The sequence below is a fragment of the Podarcis vaucheri genome, assembly GCF_965113315.1.
Source record: "Podarcis vaucheri genome assembly, chromosome: 3".
Classification (NCBI taxonomy): domain Eukaryota; kingdom Metazoa; phylum Chordata; class Lepidosauria; order Squamata; family Lacertidae; genus Podarcis; species Podarcis vaucheri.
The window spans coordinates 21,487,473-21,505,522 of NC_138761.1; the positions used below are offsets into that span (position 1 = coordinate 21,487,473).

General features: G+C 42.9%; 1 protein-coding gene across 1 annotated transcript in view; it reads right to left on the bottom strand.

The window, feature by feature from the left end:
- Positions 1-18,050, bottom strand: part of PRKCE (protein kinase C epsilon) — a 315,220-nt gene that overhangs the window by 29,800 nt on the left and 267,370 nt on the right. Inside the window, exon 11 of the mRNA XM_082217524.1 lies at positions 10,453-10,607. Within this exon, the coding sequence (XP_082073650.1) occupies positions 10,453-10,607 (155 nt within the window). The remainder of the gene's footprint in view (positions 1-10,452; positions 10,608-18,050) is intronic.

An 18,050-nucleotide genomic window follows, 5' to 3' on the forward strand; every position in this document is an offset into this window, starting at 1 on the left:
CAGGTTAAATTGGGATTCTGCTTATGGCAAGGTCCTTGCAAAAATACCCTTAAAGGATCCTTATCACCACTGGAAAAACCCTACCCCGTCCCTCGATCCCATGCTAGTTTGGGTGAAAACGAAAAAAATTCTGTTAACACCTTACAGGATTAGACTTTAATGAGGTATGGGGTTAGGAACAGAGTTTCTTGGAACCTGCTCAAAAGGAACAGCCAACTTTCTCACTAACTGACTCTCTTAGTTAACAACTGCTGGGCTGAGGAACACATCCATCTTTCCTTTTATGGGTTTCACTTTACTAATGACAATTTGCCTTTAAATCAGACCTTTCTCAAAGATATAATGCTGGGTAATTTAGAGGACAACTATCCATTAAATCTCTGTTTCTTTTTTCTTTTTTTGTGGTCTTAGCTTGGAGACCAAAAGAGGGGTCAGCCCAAAACTAGGGAAGGCAAATTCTGTTGAAAACAAACAGCTTGACCAGGAAAACTCCTGGCTTGTGAGAATGAAACAGTGATGTATTAGGCAGTATTTCTTCAAAACCAGTTTGCTGGTATCTCACATCTGGAGGATTCAGTCAATTTAAATTACTGAGTACTGTACATTTTCTTTTTGGGGTGGGTTGGGGCAGGGAAAGAACAGTATGAGCTGGGCCTCAAATACCTATCACCACATAAACAATGTGCAAGCAGGGCTGAGGAGAGGCCTATACAGTAACCTTGATATTGGTTGGCAGTGAGAAACCATTTCTGGCAGGGAACGGTTCTGCCAAGTGTAAGTGAGCCAAAAATATGGGTAGATTGATGCCCTCTCTCACATGCACATTTTCTCTCACACAGAAACAGGCATTCACACACATTGATACTGGCCTGGTTTAGACAAGCTTTCCTAGCCTCCTAAACTGTGGCTTATGGAACCGGGCATGAGCTTCTGGATAGGGATTGAAGGCTTTGCCGATTTTAGATCTCCCAATTTCTCTTCTTTCCAATCATAAATTCGGTCCTCCACATTTTTGGGGCGATTTAAAAAATATATCAGCCATTTAGTGTGAATTTCTTCTAATAAACACATTTTTATATGCAGTTTTGACTAATGTGCATATTTTTGCAACCAATTTTTCCCGATGTAATACTTTAAAAAAATATTTTCAACAATGCACTCAATTATTCAATTATATTGTTTCATATGCCCAGCTTCCTCTAATATTGCACAGATTTCTTTATATGAAGCTGCAATAGGGATGCATCTACATTTTTTGGTAATGCATTATTTTATTTTTAAGATTTGTGTCTGAACTCTCCATTCAAGTTTTCAGAGTGGCTTACAAAAAAAAAAATGTTAAAAAAAACAAAACCCAAATAATACAAATTATATGAACCCAAATTTTCTACCAAATGCATGGGATGCTGTCATGTGGAATGAGTTCTTGGTGCATTTCTAATCAAATTGCATTTCTAGATTTCAAGTTAGTCTGCTTTGTACCAAATTCTTCCTTTGGTAGCCCCTCTGTCCCAGCAAGCCTGCTGAGTTTAAATCCGTATAAGATTTCTTTCTCCAAGCTTTGCCCTTAAAAGAAAGAATGTGACTTGTCCTTTTTTACTAACCAGAAAAATATTATGACGGTAAGCTGTTATGCAATTTTTATAAAACAGATAAAATAAACACTTTAGAATAGAGGCAGTGAGGTGTAAATTAAAGCTTTTTACTATGCATGGTCTTAATCCTTCCATGTAAAACCACTAGCAAGCTTTACCTGGGAAAAAAGCCACATGTTGAAAGATGCTGAAAGGATGGTATGACACTCTTACATTTTAGTCAGATGAAGAATGATGGTTGAATGCTTGAAAAACAAGGTCATCGTGTCCTCAGAGGCCAAATATATCTATAGACATATTGTTGAGTTTTGCATTCGTATCAATTGACAAGGTGAATTTGACTTATCAAACAGCACATTGCTTATTTTGTTCAGGTGCTTTCAAGTTCAGGTATGGATAAAATGTCAGGTTAGCGTGCAAATGAATTGAAGACTATTGGAACTGGTTTTCAGGAGCAAGATTATCTAGGGAGACTGAAGTATCCTGTTCCTTTGCCCACGTTTGCCTCTCCCCCCACTCACACTGGAAAAAGAAAAAGTATTGAAATAATCCCACATCTTATTCAATTACTCTAAAAAACACACAAGATATAACATGGCCACTGATTTTAAGAATCGATGGCACTGTAAATGTGTGAAACATTGGTGTTCTTATTTAATAAAGAGGATCTACACTGGCTGACCTTTAAAGCCCTAAATGGCCTCAGTCCTGTATACGTGGAAGGAGCATCTTCATCCCCATCGTTCAGCCTGGACACTGAGGTCCAGCTCCAAGGGTCTTCTAGCGGTTCCCTCACTGCGAGAAGTGAAGTTACAGGGAATGAAGCAGAGGGCCTTCTCAGTATTCGTGCCCACCCTCCCATTAGATGACAAACTGATAAACAACCATATGACTTTTAGAAGACACCTGAAGTTTTTAATGTTTGATGTTTTATGATGTTTTTATATTTTGTTGGCAGCTGCCCAGAGTGGGTGGGGCAACTCGGTCAGATGGGTGGCAAACAAACAAACAAACAAACAACAACAACAAACAGAGGAGGGGTGCCAAAATGAAACCCATCTGAATCTAGGAATTATTTATTAATCATTTAGGAGTTAGGCCCTACATCGCAACTGCATTGGTGCAGATTCAAGAGAATTAATGCTGTGTGATGCAACTTGAGGGGGTTTCACTGAAGCTGGCCACAAGCTCAATTTAGACACACGGTACTCAGCTGAAAAGTTACTGTGCTACTGAAAAACTTTCCTGAGCAGATTGGTTGCTCTTCCCAGTATTTTCAAACATGTCTGAGTACTCAGATGGACCCTTCTCAGCTCACAGTGTTGATGCTAGGTGGATCTACCCAACCCACATTTTTCCAGATTTGATTTTATCACGAGAATCTGCTTTTCTTAAGTCCAGTTTAGCACTTGTAAGCGATGGGACTTCCAAGGAACTTCTTTAGAAAAATATTTGTGGTTAGGTAATTGTGATGAGATAATCAGGACTGGTTTTTTTTTTGTCTGAAACACAGAAATGCTCCAGGATTTTGGCAAGGTGACCCAATTTTCATAACCGACAGAAATAAAACAAGAAGATTGCTCATCATTGGCCATCTTGCCAGACCTGAAGAGGACTTCATGGGCAGCATATTTCTAAAACATCACACAAATATTATAACCTACTACATACACATTGCTCAAGTTATTTAAGAAATATCAAATGAAATTCTACCTAGGGGTAACCTTAAGGGTGGGTTGATAGGAATTAACCAATGCCACCTTCTCAAACAACTCTTCCATGAAATACTGGACCCACTACAAAAGTGTGGCTTACAGCCCACCATAAGGGTCACATGGTAGAAGGTATCAGAAGTTGCTGAGAGGCCCATCAGAACTGATAGGGTTACACTCCCCCTGTGTCTAGTTCCTGCTTCAGATTATATATCGAAGTCCCCAAGAGAGCAACATCTCTGTGTGACAGCGCCAGCCAGCAAACCAATCCTTTCCCCCATGTTTGAAAATTCCAAGCACACAAGGTTAAGGTGGGTCAAGTTCCACAAATTAAAAATTCCCAGCGTTTGGTAGGTATCTGTTGGTATTCTGTGAATATCCCAGGGGAAGACAGGATTAACTTCTTCTTTTTTAAGGATAGATTTCTCAGCTGTGTTCTCAAGGGTGTACTTGAAGGGGAGAAGTAAGTAGCTTTCAGCTGTACAACATCCCTCCATCCTCAACAAGTTTCCATTGCAGAAGGATAGACTTTAGGAGGACTCTGTAATGGGAAGTCTTTCCACGGGCAAATTAATACAGATTTTACAGTACTGTTATATAACAACAGGCGTTTGTATTATTTATGGAATTTATGTATGTTTGAAATGATGTATCAAGTATGTTTCCCTAATTAGCTTTCTTTCTTATCATTTAAGATAGGGGGCGTCTCTGGCTTTTACTGGGTGCTGGGTTTACAGAACCCTCACCATTCTCCCAATCTAAATGCCCCTTACCAGTTGCTAATATTACCATTTTGGGGAAATGCATGTAGTTGTAGTTTTTCTTCCTGTTCAGTTAAAAGCATCAGTATGAGTGGAGGGAAGGACACTGACTGGAAAAAAATATCATGGATGGAAAGCATTAAAGACCCTTCCACTACTGCTGCTTCTCTGATCAAAATTGGGGCCTTCAGCCACTAGTTTAACACTCTCCTCACAACCGGGAAGATCTGGAGATCTTCGCAGAGAATAGAGGGACAAAAGCATTTTACATCCTCGTTGAAACAAGGTCACCAGCCCAATGCTTGTAGACTTCAAACGTGGTAAGAGAAATGTTTAGCAACAGCTCAAAAACAGCTACTGATGCCCACCAACTGTAGTCTAGAAACAGAGTAGAGGACAACATCACATGGAAATAAATGTTCTGAAAGAAAGTCTCTCTTCTTGCAGCAGTCCCACCTATGGTCTTCCTTAGTGACTAGTTTACTAGGATGTTACTTTGAAGGTAGGTGCTGGGAGCCCAATACTACCACGACCACCACCACCACTACTACTAATTACCTACCCTCCAGCCTAAGTTCCAATGGTGGATGGCAACAATTTAAAATCCAACATTAAAAACCATTTTAAAACTTGCAATTAAAAATGGTGGAGGGGGTTATTGTTTTTGTTTTGTACTGTGTGGTTTTAGACTGTACTTTTATGCTGTGAACTGCCTTAGATTTTCAGATGAAGGGCAGTATACAAATGATGATGATAATGATGATGATGATGATATATGCAATCACAAAACATAGGATGTGTTCTGAAAATATAGAGCTCAGGAGTCAAAGGCCATTACTCTCTCCATACTCCATTTTTGTTCTGAAATGGCAACTCAGGCCAAATGGTACCTCTCAGGAGGTTAGATTTGAGAGTGTCAACTGATGACTTCTGAACGGTAAGATTAAGACTTTTCTGAAGATCTTGATGTTGATCTTATCTGCATGGACTTTTAAATAATTCCTGTCTTGCACTTTGATCTTGACAGTGAGCATATTTTTATTTTTTAAAAAACTAGTTCTGCTATAATTTTAACAGTTCTTGTGCATTATACATATTGTTATAAGTATAATAAGTATATATACGTTCCTTGATCTCGTATATGCGTATATATTTTTAACAGTTCAACTAAAATATGAACAATTCTCACATATGATATGCATTATTATGCATATAATATTGCATTCATATATACTCCAGGATTCCTAAAGCAAGCAGCACATAAGCAGATGCGTAAAGTAATACATTAAACTGCATAAAAATAATACTAACACTTACAAAATGCAGAAACAGAATACAGTGGTACCTCAGGTTAAGTACTTAATTCATTCCGGAGGTCCGTTCTTAACCTGAAACTGTTCTTAACCTGAAGCACCACTTTAGCTAATGGGGCCTCCTGCTGCTGCCACACCGCCGGAGCCCAATTTCTGTTCTTATCCTGAAGCAAAGTTCTTAACCTGAAGCACTATTTCTGGGTTAGCAGAGTGTGTAACCTTAAGTGTATGTAACCTGAAGCGTATGTAACCTGAGGTACCACTGTACCACATTGGGCTTGGTTCTTTAACATGCATAATACATTTGTTTTTTGCACATTTTTTGTAAGTCTTACAAACATGCACCTAATAATGTGTAAGCGCTCAATTCAAGAGGCAAAGCTCAGCTGGGTTGGAACTGCCAAATTCTGTATAGAAATCAGTTCAAAACTGAAATCGCCTTCATTCCAAGCTCCCAAGCTGCCAAGGAGAGTTCAGAAGTCCATAGCCAATTGTTTAGATCACGTTTAGAATACTCCTCAGTTATGTATTTACCTGATACCAAAGGCCTCGCAAGGGCAATTTTATGGTCCATTGACTAAACAGCAGCTAGTGACAATTATACAGTTTAATGGATGAATAATGGCTTTTAAAACAATTCAAACACATGCTGAACAAACAGAATCGGAACAGCTCAGGGGTTTAGGCAGCGGAAGACTACTTCACACTAAAAGGACTGTTTCAGTATGTAGTTACTTAAAGCAATCTGCTATAATGGCTTCTTAATCCTCATTATACTCAGATCTCTACCATGATCTTTCATTCGCACAACACCATGTCCCGCAACTGAGCCATAAACAAGATGGATCTTGCTCAAATGTAAGGAAAGGCTGGGGGACTCTAAGCAGCTGTAATGTGGAGCCAAGAAGTCTGCAAGTGGACATTTCAATTTGCTTGCTTGGAGGGCAAGGTCTGTGGCTTCATGAGGAACTTGGGATTGAGGCTGAGTACACACGGGGGATGGAAGAATCGTCTGTTTTCGTTCTCACAGGTACTCATTTTTCCAATCTTAATTTCTGCAAACTATTTCCCCCAATACAAAGCATATTTGTATGTTATTTTCACTCATATAGTAACACCTTCCCCTAATACAGGCATAGGCAAAATTGGCCCTCCAGATGTTTTGGGACTACAACTCCCATCACCCCTAGCTAACAGGACCAGTGGTCAGGGATGATGGGAGTTGTAGTCCCAAAACATCTGGAGGGCCGAGTTTGCCTATGCCTGCCCTAATATATGTATTTTATAAAGAGGGACACTTTGTCAACAGCTGAGAAATTAGCTACTTTTGTCTCCCCCTCTCCTTAAACATTTCTAACCCCGCTGGTCAGTAGTCAAACTCATACCTAAGAACTTATTTCTGTGTTTCCTTATTTCCTCTTCCCTCCCAATCTACTCTCCTTTTGTGCTGTGTCTTTTAGATGGCAAGCCTCGGGGCAGGCTCTGCCCCTAGTTTGCACAGATCTGCAAACTACTCTGGAAGCTTCTCCTTTTTTTGGCTCAAGAGCAGGATATAATTTCCGTAACTCTATATGTTTCAACCCAGCAAGATAGTACAAGTTTGTGTGGTCCTCCCCACCTTGCCCTTTTTAGTAAAGTAGAACTAAAGAATCTAAAATAATGGACAATTTAAACAGAAGATAAATGCTGTTTCCATACTTCCTATCTGCGGCTTTAGTTTGCTGTTGTTATCTGACAGAAAGCCTTGGTCCCCTTCCTACAAACTCTGCAGGAAAACGGCTGCCCCCTCAGGAATGTAAACTTGGCATGCTTTTCGGCCGGTTTCTGACGGTCTCTCTCTTTCTCATGATAACAAAAGGCCTACCCCACTATCCCACTGCTAAGGTCAAGGCTCTGCTTACGTTGTATAGGTGACCATTCATGATTAGAAATGCTTCATGTTCTTCCAGTGAAATTATTTCCACCTTTCCAATAAGCCTTTAGCTCAGTAGGAGCTAGGTTCTGTGAGCTGGGAAAACTCTAGTTCAAATGCCATCTAGGCTAGTTCAGATGTAGTGCCCAAACCATGGTTTAGTCAACATGTCTGAATTCCCCATCCTTTATGTTTTCAGCATTGATCGTGGTTACAGTGCAGGGGTGGGGAGCCTTTTATCATGATCTGCCTCACAGACCAAATTTCACAGACGGGGGTGCGGTTTCCACCCACCTGTCAATCGCCAGACATCACAAATGATGCCAAATGATTTGGTGCTCTGGAGTTCGTTGGAGCAGGGCTTCCACTGTGGCTGCCCCTCTTCTGTGGAACAGCGTTCCTGTCAAAATACGACAGGTGCCCATTATCTGTATTTTCCAGAAAACAATTGAAGACACTTTTGTTCCAACGTGCATTTTCCAGCTGAAAGAAAAGGTATTTGCCTTAAAGATGTTGATTTTTAAAACTATATTTAGTAATTTCTTCTGTTCAGTTTTAAAAGCCATTTTAGTTGTTTTGTGATATGTATGCAAATCTTCAGTTGTAGAAGCTGTACATCTAAACAGTACAGTGGTACCTCAGGTTAAGTACTTAATTCGTTCCGGAGGTCCGTTCTTAACCTGAAACTGTACTTAACCTGAGGTACCACTTTAGCTAATGGGGCCTCCTGCTGGCGCCGCCGGAGCACGATTTCTGTTTTCATCCTGAAGCAAAGTTCTTAATCTGAAGCACTATTTCTGGGTTAGCAGAGTCTGTAACCTGAAGCGTATGTAACCTAAAGTGTATGTAACCTGAAGCGTATGTAACCTGAAGTACCACTGTATCAGTATCTGAATGATTTTTTAAAAGAGGGGATATTGCCTAGCGCTCCTTCTAACGTTGGAATAGGTTGTGCAGGAGACGCATATGTAAAAGGAGATTCCTAAATGATGAAACAAATGATGATTAGTGTTAGCACTGGTGCAAGTGTAATGCTGCACGGTGATTAACGTTGGAAAGGAATTTGCAAAGAGAGGAGGAGGAGGAGGGAGAGAATAGAGCGTGAGAGCCTGCAAGGCACTCCCAATTTTTCTAACGTGGTTTAGAAACTGGGAAATGTTCTGCCTGCCTTAGACCTCGATCATGCCATGCCAGATACCAATATAGAGCCTTCAGCTCATGCCTTCTGCAGCCGGGCAGAGACTTAGGGAGCTAACAAAAAAACAAAACAAAAGGAGAGCTCCACAGGCAGCGCGAGAAAGCAATGGGTGGTACACTGCGACAGGATGGGCTTTGATATAACAATGTATCTTTTTATGAAAATATTTATGTGAACTGAGAATGTGACTTTTGTTTTCATCGTGATCAGATAAGGCCACTCTCGCATTTGATTTTGTGTTTTAACTAAGAAGAATGCAAGACCTGAGACGATGCCAGCCAAAAGGTGACATGAACTCAGGGGTGGAGCCCTTCTGTCAGGGCCACAAATGAACCGACCCTTTGAACTGTGGGTAAAATGAGGATAAAACTGGACACCCAAGGTCAACAGCACAACAGTCGCACAGAAAAGACCGGTGTGGCTTGTGGCTAGGGATGGGCATATCTGTCAGTTCCTTCGTTACTTCATATTATGTCCAGTTCTTCACATTTGGATATGCACGAAAATTCGCCAGTATTTTAGTGTGAATTTCTTGTATACATTTGTATGCATTTTCTCTTAATATATGCAATTCCCTCTGCAGAAATGCATTTCTGTATGCAATTTTCACAAATGCATGCACTTTCATGGAAACTTTCCTCCAGCATATGCATTACTTAGCTGGAGAACACCATTATTATTATTATTATTATTATTGATTGGCCAGGAGGAGGCTGGAATCCTAAATGGAGGACCGATTTGGGATAGGGATGTGTGCTTAACCCCTTATTTTCCTGCTCAAAATTCCCCCTCCCCAACAGCTTTTCTCCATTCAGGAGAAAAGCTATAGGGACTCTAATAGGTGCTTTTCATTAGAAAAGAGTAAGTTGGTGGAATGTTACAGATGACTGCAAGGAACATGTCATTTGGGTTTGAAAACCCTCTCTCTTAGCCATGTGCAGTGCAGATTATTGCGTGCTTATGAACACGCACCCCACACTACTGTTTCTGCTTCATGCATTCCAGCACTCGCCACTCTGCTCACGGGTGTATCTGCAGCAAACCCCTTTGTTATGTAAAGTGTGAATAGTGCTTTGTGGACTGAACCCTTCGAGTACTTCATGGAAGAAACATGAACCTGCGGCCAACTTCCCTCACTGCAGCCCATTCCATATACGCCTGCCAAGATTTATCTGAAGTTGTTAAAAGCTGCCAATTTTTGTATGTTGCTTTTCTTTTTTTTAAGGGAAAAGAAGGAGAGGAAGGGTGAAACGACAAGATAAAGTCCTTAATAAACACAGAGATAGTAGGTAAAACTTTCTCAAGTGGCTCCCTGTTTCTAATAATAAATATTTATCCCCGGAAAGCATTCTTTGTGGCATAGCGAAAGATTAGCAACTCGGCCTTTGCTATTGTTCGGGTGGTGATCCGAGGCGGTAAGATGTGAAATTCAAGTTGCCTGCAAAAAGAGGTGCTTCCCGTTAGCGGCCAAGCCCTCGCCCTCCTAGTGAAGAGGAAAGGGCATCATGTACAAAGCCTCGCAAAAACGATTATCCCATATCTGTCAGGCTGGAGACAACTAGGACAAACAAACTCAGGAAGTGGCAGGGAGTTCAGAAACGAGAGGAAATCCATGGCAGAAAGGGGGAAACTGAAGAGATTGCGCTGATCCGAGAACCAAAGTCAACTCTGAGCCACAGCGTGCCAAGCTTTTAGAAGAAGCACTGCTTGTCTTATAATACAAAACTGCCACCCACAGCTGGCGATGGCTGCAGGGACGATTCAGATGTTAACATTCAGAATGATAAACAGCCTCCCCTCCCCCGCCCCCTGCACCCCCCCAAAAAAGAGAAAGAAAAAAAGTTCTGTGTAAGCAAGCAGAAACAAAACAGCCAATCCGGTTGCTAAGAGACATTGGCCCTCAGCCAAAATCAAACCAAGAGCCTTAAGAATTCTTTATTCCAGACCCGCAAAGAAAGTACCTGTAGATGACGCCATGTTGGTGGAGAAACATGAGTGCCGATGTGACTTCTGCTGCATAGAAGCGGGAGCGGGGCTCGTCAAATTTGCGCGAGCGCTGGATCTGAAACATTAGGTCTCCTCCATTGACATATTCCATGACGAAAAAGAGGCGGTCCTGAAATTCACGAAAATAGTGCTATTTAGCCGATTGCTTCCAGCCGCACAAAGACGCAGCTGTACGTACGTGGCACATTAGGAAATTAGGATCTGCATCCAGAAACGAAAGAAAGGAAAACCTGCACGTTTTAAGCAAGTTGAATGTATGGGTTTAGCTAACGAGCAACAGCAAATCACAGGACCCAAAAAAGTACTTGGAAAAACGATGGGTATTACTTTAGAATTGCTGCATTTATTGTTCATTTTTGAAAGATCCAATTTACCAGCTGTACAATTTACCAAGAACTTTTGCTGAAGCCTCCCGTAACCACGTGGTGTTTCCTTCCACCACGAAAAGTAATTCATGTGAAGACGGTTGCCATGAGCCATAGGGGAGTGTTCACAAGCCAAAACAAGCAGATTCCCCACCCTCCCACAATGGTGGAATGGGTCAGAGTTTCACACCCATAAAACCCAAGAACAGATAGAAAAGCCACTTCTCATTTACGGAGAGCCTTTTAAGCAGACACAGCAAGGTTCTGTGGGATGGAGGGAGGAGTCTGGAACCAGGGAGTCTGAAAGTCAAAGGCAGGTTCTTTCCTCTCTGCACCACTATGGCAGCCCTCCAGAAGAGGCACATGCTGCTCTCAGGCACCACCAGAGGGGTGGTAATGCATATTATAAATAAGCAACAATCAGGTGGCAAAAGGGGCAAACCAGTAGGATTCCAACTGGTCCTTTAAAGCCTCAGACATTTGCCTGGTTCCTTACTCAACCATGAAGCTCATTGGGTAACCTTGGACATGAAAAAGCACTGACCAAAGAATATGCTCATTTTTAAAACGACTCTGTTTTCTATGCATTTGGAGTCTAAAAAGGGAACTCTTAGACTCAGGGGTCAGCGAACTTTTTCAGCAGGGGGCCGGTCCACCGTCCCTCAGACCTTGTGGGGGGCCGGACTATATTTTGAAAAAAATATATGAACGGATTCCTATGCCCCACAAATAGCCCAGAGATGCATTTTAAATAAAAGCACACATTCTACTCATGTAAAAACACCAGGCAGGCCCCACAAATAACCCAGAGGTGCATTTTAAATAAAAGGACACATTCTACTCATGTAAAAACACGCTGATTCCTGGACTGTCAGTGGGCTGGATTTAGAAGACGATTGGGCCGGATCCGGCCCCCAGGCCTTCGTTTGCCTACCCATGTCTCAGAGGTAGTTGCGAAAGAACCCTTAAAGTCCAAGGATTAAAAGCACGAATGATCGCTAGTTGCAGGGCTGAAGTCCAGGGGTGCAGCCCAGAGCCCTGAGCATTCAGGGGCTCCCCACCCTCGCTCAGGGGAGGAGGGAATTGCTCTGTGCATTCATGGGCATTTTCCTTGGACTACAGAATTAGAGCCACAAGGTTATGGCCTAAGAGTGCTCAGCGGAAGTAAACAGGACTTCCCTTGTGGGCGGGAGAGTTCCGGACAGCGAGCACATCAGAGCCCCCCCCACCACCACCAACTAGATCAGGGCCAGTGTCAAGATATCTGGGAAGAATGGTGAGGAGGAGGTTGGGATGAATATAGCCAGCCAGCAGATAAGTGGAGCCTAAGTCATGGAAGCATATAGGCCAGGGGTCAGCAAACTTTTCCAGCAAGGTCCACTGTCCCTCAGACCTTGTGGGGGGCCGGATTATATTTTGAATTTTTTTAAAAAATGAACAAATTCCTATGCCCCACAAAGAACCCAGAGATGTGTTTTAAATAAAAGCACACATTCTTCTCATGTAAAAACACCAGGCAGGCCCCACAAATCACCCAGAGATGCATTTTAAACAAAAGGACACATTCTACTCATGTAAAAACACGCTGATTCCCGGACCGTCCGCCAGCCAGATTTAGAAGGTGGTTGGGCCAGATCCGGCCCCTGGGCCTTAGTTTGCCTACCCATGATATAGGCCATGGTTGATAATGAGACAATTTTATAATGGACTAGCAAGGCTTACTGCCAGAGATTTGGATAACTATTTAAAACCAGCATGAAAAAAAATCAGGCTTTCTGGGCAGCAGGCACACTTTTCCTCTTCTGTCCATTTTCTACACGTTTGCTCTTGCCTCTGCTCCTCTCAGCATCCCAGCCTTCATCTTCTCCTTGCGTCCATGAGTTGGCTGTCTTCTTATACCTATGGCTGCTCTTTTCCTAGTCCTCTTGACTCCTCCTTCCCTAGTCCCTACAGGCCAGCCTTGCCCATCAGTAGGATACCAGCAGCTCAGCCAAAGGCAGCCCTAGAAGCTACACCTCTTTGATGTCAGGGCAGTTCAGCCAATCACTATCACTACAGACCACGCCTGTACCACTTGTGATCCAGCAAGCTGAATGCAACTCCTCAGAGGCTCAATATTAACCCTCCAGCTTCTACTGTCTGCCTGGCACTGCCAAAAAACTCAGGATGGTTGTGCCAGTGGGCCAGAAAACAAGGCTGAGAGGCTCACAGTAAAGGCCTGATTTGGCTTGGTAGCAACAACAACAGACAAGTTTTCCAGGCCATTTCCAGCCCCCACTTTTTTGTCTCCTTGACTTTAAAATAGCCGGTTGTAATGTGAGAGTAAAAAAAACACCACCAAAAACAGAAGGAAAACAGTTTTAAATAAAATTAATTACTTATCAGGGTGCATTGGCTTTACAGAGAACATTTTCTTGTTCTCATTTCAGACTTGCCAAAAGGGGGATTAATCTGCAATTATTTTGTTTGTGAACTTTCCTCTTATTGTGGGTTATGCAATTCAGGAGTTCCCAGGGCTGCTTTACGGTACGGTGTTAAAAAATGACCACAATTTTGAACTTAAATGATACTTGGACGTATGTTATGGGGAGGTTTTCATCAATGCAGTACACAAATGAAATATGTCACATCGTTTTCCACCAAAAAAAGTACATTTATATTTTTTTCAGGCATTTATAAAATATTTTGAGTGCTGATGTAATTTTTCCTGAAATCCTCATCCTCTTATCGAGCTCTGTGTAAAATTTCAAAGAGATCTGATCATTGGTTACGGAGAAAAAGAATAAAATGTACATGTGCTGAGGGTCTCAAGGCGGACAGGTGACGCAGATTTCATGAAATTTTGAAGTACTATAAAATTAAAACCGTTTGAGATAGAGGGGAAAAAGAGGTAACGGGCCCCCCCTTGGAAACAAAGCGCATATATATATATATAGTCTATCCATATCTATATCTATATCTCTATCTCTATATCTATCTATATCTATATCCATATCTATATCTATATCATCTATATCTATATATAATATCCCTCAACAGTTCTTAAAATCATAACATTGCAAAGTTGGAAGGGACCATAAGGGTCAGCTAGTCCAACAACCCTGAAATGCAGGAACCTTTTACCCAACTTGGGGCTCAAACCCACGACTCTGAGATTAAGAGTCTCCTGCTGTCCTCCGAATGAGCTATTGCAGGTGGGGAGTTAAAAGGTCTCTATCAGGCTCTATGGAGAATCTCCTTTGTGGATGCACTGCCCTTTCTTGAAACCATCAGTGGTTGTGGCCTCCTTATAGAGCTGCTAGGGATTGAGGAGAAATTCACTCAGTTTGCATCTTAAAGTGAACTGGCCGAATTCTCTAGTCTTGCAATGATACGTGAATTAGAATGAAGCTGTCAATTGAATTACACACTTCTCTGAATTCACCGGACAGTTTCATCTGGGAGGGTGTGTGGGTGTGTGTGGGTGTGTTCAGTACACAAAATGCACATTTTATGGGAAGTTACGTTAAAAATGCATATTAAGGAAAATGTATTAAAAGCATACAATGCACTGAAAACTGTACAGTGGTACCTCTGGTTACAGACGCTTCAGGTTACAGACGCCTCAGGTTACAGACTCCGCTAACCCAGAAATAGTACCTCGGGTTAAAAACTTTGCTTCAGGATGAGAACAGAAATTGTGCGGCGGCAGTGGGAGGCCCCATTAGCTGAAGTGGTGCCTCAGGTTAAGAACAGTTTCAGGTTAAGAATGGACCTCCAGAATGAATTAAGTTCTTAACCTGAGGTACCACTGTACTTTAAGGGGAGAATGCATACAAAATGCATACTTTAGGAGAAAGTGTGTGTCATTTAAAAGTGATTCCCTCCTTATTTATTTTTTTAACCCACAAGAAATGGGATTGCCCCTAGCGTGACCACCTCCTCACCCATGAGACAAGCGTGGAGCACATTATCATTGCTTCCAGGACTCCCTAAATGTAAACCACTAAGAATGGAGATGGGCACTCCTAAGGAGAATTTATGAGTGATGACCAGCCGCTTCCTGCAAGGAGGAATAAATATCCGTGCCAATTGGTTTTGCTTTCCCCCAAGACTGTCCACCAACCCTTCTCTGTTTACACACACAGAGATACCATCAACGGGCTAATGAAACTTCACATAAATACCAGACAAAAAGGTAATGTCTTTCATGCATTGTTTTCAGCCTGAGAAACGTTCACTGTCCGTCTGCATAAAGAATACCCTTCCCTTCCCACCTCCCCCTGAATTCTAACAGAACCTAAGCTGCCCTTCCTTTTGTTTATTTGTTTTTCCACTTTTTAATTTAATAACGCTGTATTAGATTACGGTTGTGACGAAAAGCACACTTAGTAGCGAGGAAGAGGGCATGTGCAGGGATAGCTAGAAACCCAAGCGAGACTCTCAAGTACGTTTCTGAGAGCTGGGCGGCCTGTCAGCCATGTGAAGACAGCTTGACTAGCTGAAACACCACGGAGCAGGAATAAATCACGCAATGTGTTTCCCACTTTCAAATCTGAGACGTGTGTCCGTGCTGTGCGTCAGGCAAGCAACATTGTCACCGCCGGCCCCTGACGCGAAGAACTACCCTGGCCCACAGTTCAAAACCCCCGAACCAGGAAAGGCATCATACACACACCCCTCCATAACTAGAATTCACAAGCAGATAAGACTTATCAGCATTCCCCAAGTGGCATTTTTCCCTTGTTTAATGTTTCTCATATAAATGGGTGTGAAGAAATCTTTCCCGATGCCAACAAGTCCTTAAAACTTGAGTTCACTGTGTCAATAGATCTCCAACCCTCCTCCCTCCTGGAAACCATTCCGGTAAGTTGCGGTATTTCTTCAAAGGCTAAAACATAGCACAATTGTTTAGGAAAATAGAAGCATTTCTGAACTCTGGAGAATGAAAGACCCGGGCAGCTGAAGCCTTTACACTGCCTACTGAAACCACCCCAGGTGAAGGCTGGGCTGAATATCCTGCCCCACTTTTCTGGGACCATTCATCCCTTGAGAAAAAAGGGGGGGCATCATCAGCATCTAAAGTTGTGGCGGCTGGATATTTCTCTTTCAATTTCTTTGTAAAGCCTTTCTTCAAAGTGGGACTTAACTTCAAGTGGGATGGACCTCTGGAGAGTGTACTCTTAAGAACTTCAGAGAGCATAGCCTTATCTTTAAAGGTGAGGTGGCCGAGGGTTTTCTTTACTTTCTTTTCTTACAGAAAAAATTGCACTGCAACTTCCTTGTGCAGCACCTTGGCTGCTGTTAGTTGCTGGTGGCATTCCTGGGAGAGAATGCCCCTATGGGACTGATCCTACGTCACGATGCAGAACATTTCAAAGGGGCATTCACAGGGACTAAAGATAACTGCCATGGTTCTCCCTCTCTTTCTATCCTTGCAACAAGCCTAGGACCCTCATACCTACGGGACCACCTCTTCCGGTATGCCCCACGGAGGATCTTAAGGTCCATAAATAGCAACACCCTAGAGGTCCCAGGCCCTAAGCAAGTCAGATTAGCCTCAACCAGAGCCAGGGCCTTTTCAACACTGGCTCCGGCCTGGTGGAACGCTCTGTCTCATGAGACCAGGGCCCTGCAGGATCTGATTTCTTTCCGCTGTAAGACACAGTTGGTCCGCCTGGCCTTTGGCTTGGAATCAACTTGATCCCCTCCCCCTATTTCCTTTTTCCTTCTGTGATGGAACTCCTATTTGGGGACTTCCCTGCCTTTTTTCTGGCCCATGTAGGACCAGCCTGGATAGTTGGCCTTGGTGAAGATTTGATGTTTTCATCCCCAAAAAAGTTTTTGATTTGAGTTTCTACTGAAAAGAGGCTGCATTTTAATGTACTTTTATCTTGTTTTTAAGTTGTATTTTAATCAATTGTTTTTATACCTGCTGTTAGCCGCCCTGAGCCCGGTCTTGGCTGGGGAGGGCGGGGTATAAATAATAATTATTATTATTGTGAAGAAGAAATTTTGGCTCTGCATGTGCAGCTGGCCCGAGGTCACCCAGTGAGTTCCACAGCTGAGCGGGGATACAAAGCAGCGTCTTCCCAGCTATAGTCCAACCCTAACATAGGAAGGGACCTTATGATGTGTCAGACCATTGGTCCACCTCTGCATTGCCTACCCTGGCTGGCAGCAGCTCTCCAGGAATTCAGGTAGGGAGTCTCTCCCAACCCTAACCAGAGTTTCCAGGGATTGAACCTGTGACTTTCTGCTTGCAAGGCAGACAATCTACCACTGAGCTATGGCCCTTGGGTTCTAACCACTACACCAGGGATAGGCAACATGGCAGCCTCCAGGTCTTACTGGACTACAGCTCCGAACCAGCATGGCCAATGTTCCGGGAAAAGGAGGACTGTAGTCTAGCAACATCACATTGGCAACCCCTGCTGGCAATACTTTGCATGTACCTACCAGGCAAGCCATCAAACAATCAATGCAGTCGGTCACCAGGAAAGTAAGTGTGGCCAAGCACTCAAGGGCATCCCAGCCTGTACCTTAGAAACAAATTGCTCAGGCAGCAGAGCCAAGCCTTGGTCAGAAGTGGGCAGGACCCTATTGGCTCCTCTGCACACCTGACCCCTGCTGAGCTGTAACTGCAATTCCACCATCTGGGCATGTCTAGCGGTGGCACTGAAGCACAACGATCCAGCTGTTTCTTCCTTTGGCAAGCAATCGCAGGGGATAAGGCACCCAGCTCAGATGGCCAAAGTCCCCGTTGGAAAAGTTGGTGTCAGGCTCGACTCATATGCTTCTATGTTACAACCTTTCCAAAACACGGAATTTTGCTAAATGAATGCCACCGTCAAAAGGGAGATTTACTATAGCCAAACAAATACATTGTGCCCTTGGCACGTCTTGCAAGAAGCAATTTGATTCAAGATTATGGGGTTGGGGGCGGTATGAAATTCTTTCCCAGCCGGCATAAAAAAACTGTGATTACTTAACTCTATTTAAACAGGATGCTCAAGGAGTTTGTTTAAAATTACTGAAAACTGCAGCGACTATCCCACCCATTAGGGCTTGAATAAACACTTCCTGCTTCTGATTGAAATTGCACAGACACACTAGACTTAGTACACAATATTAAATGCAAACTAGAGAAAGAGCTGAACAACAACGCTAATGTTCCAGACTGCTTCGTCTCCATCTTGGGAGAAGGC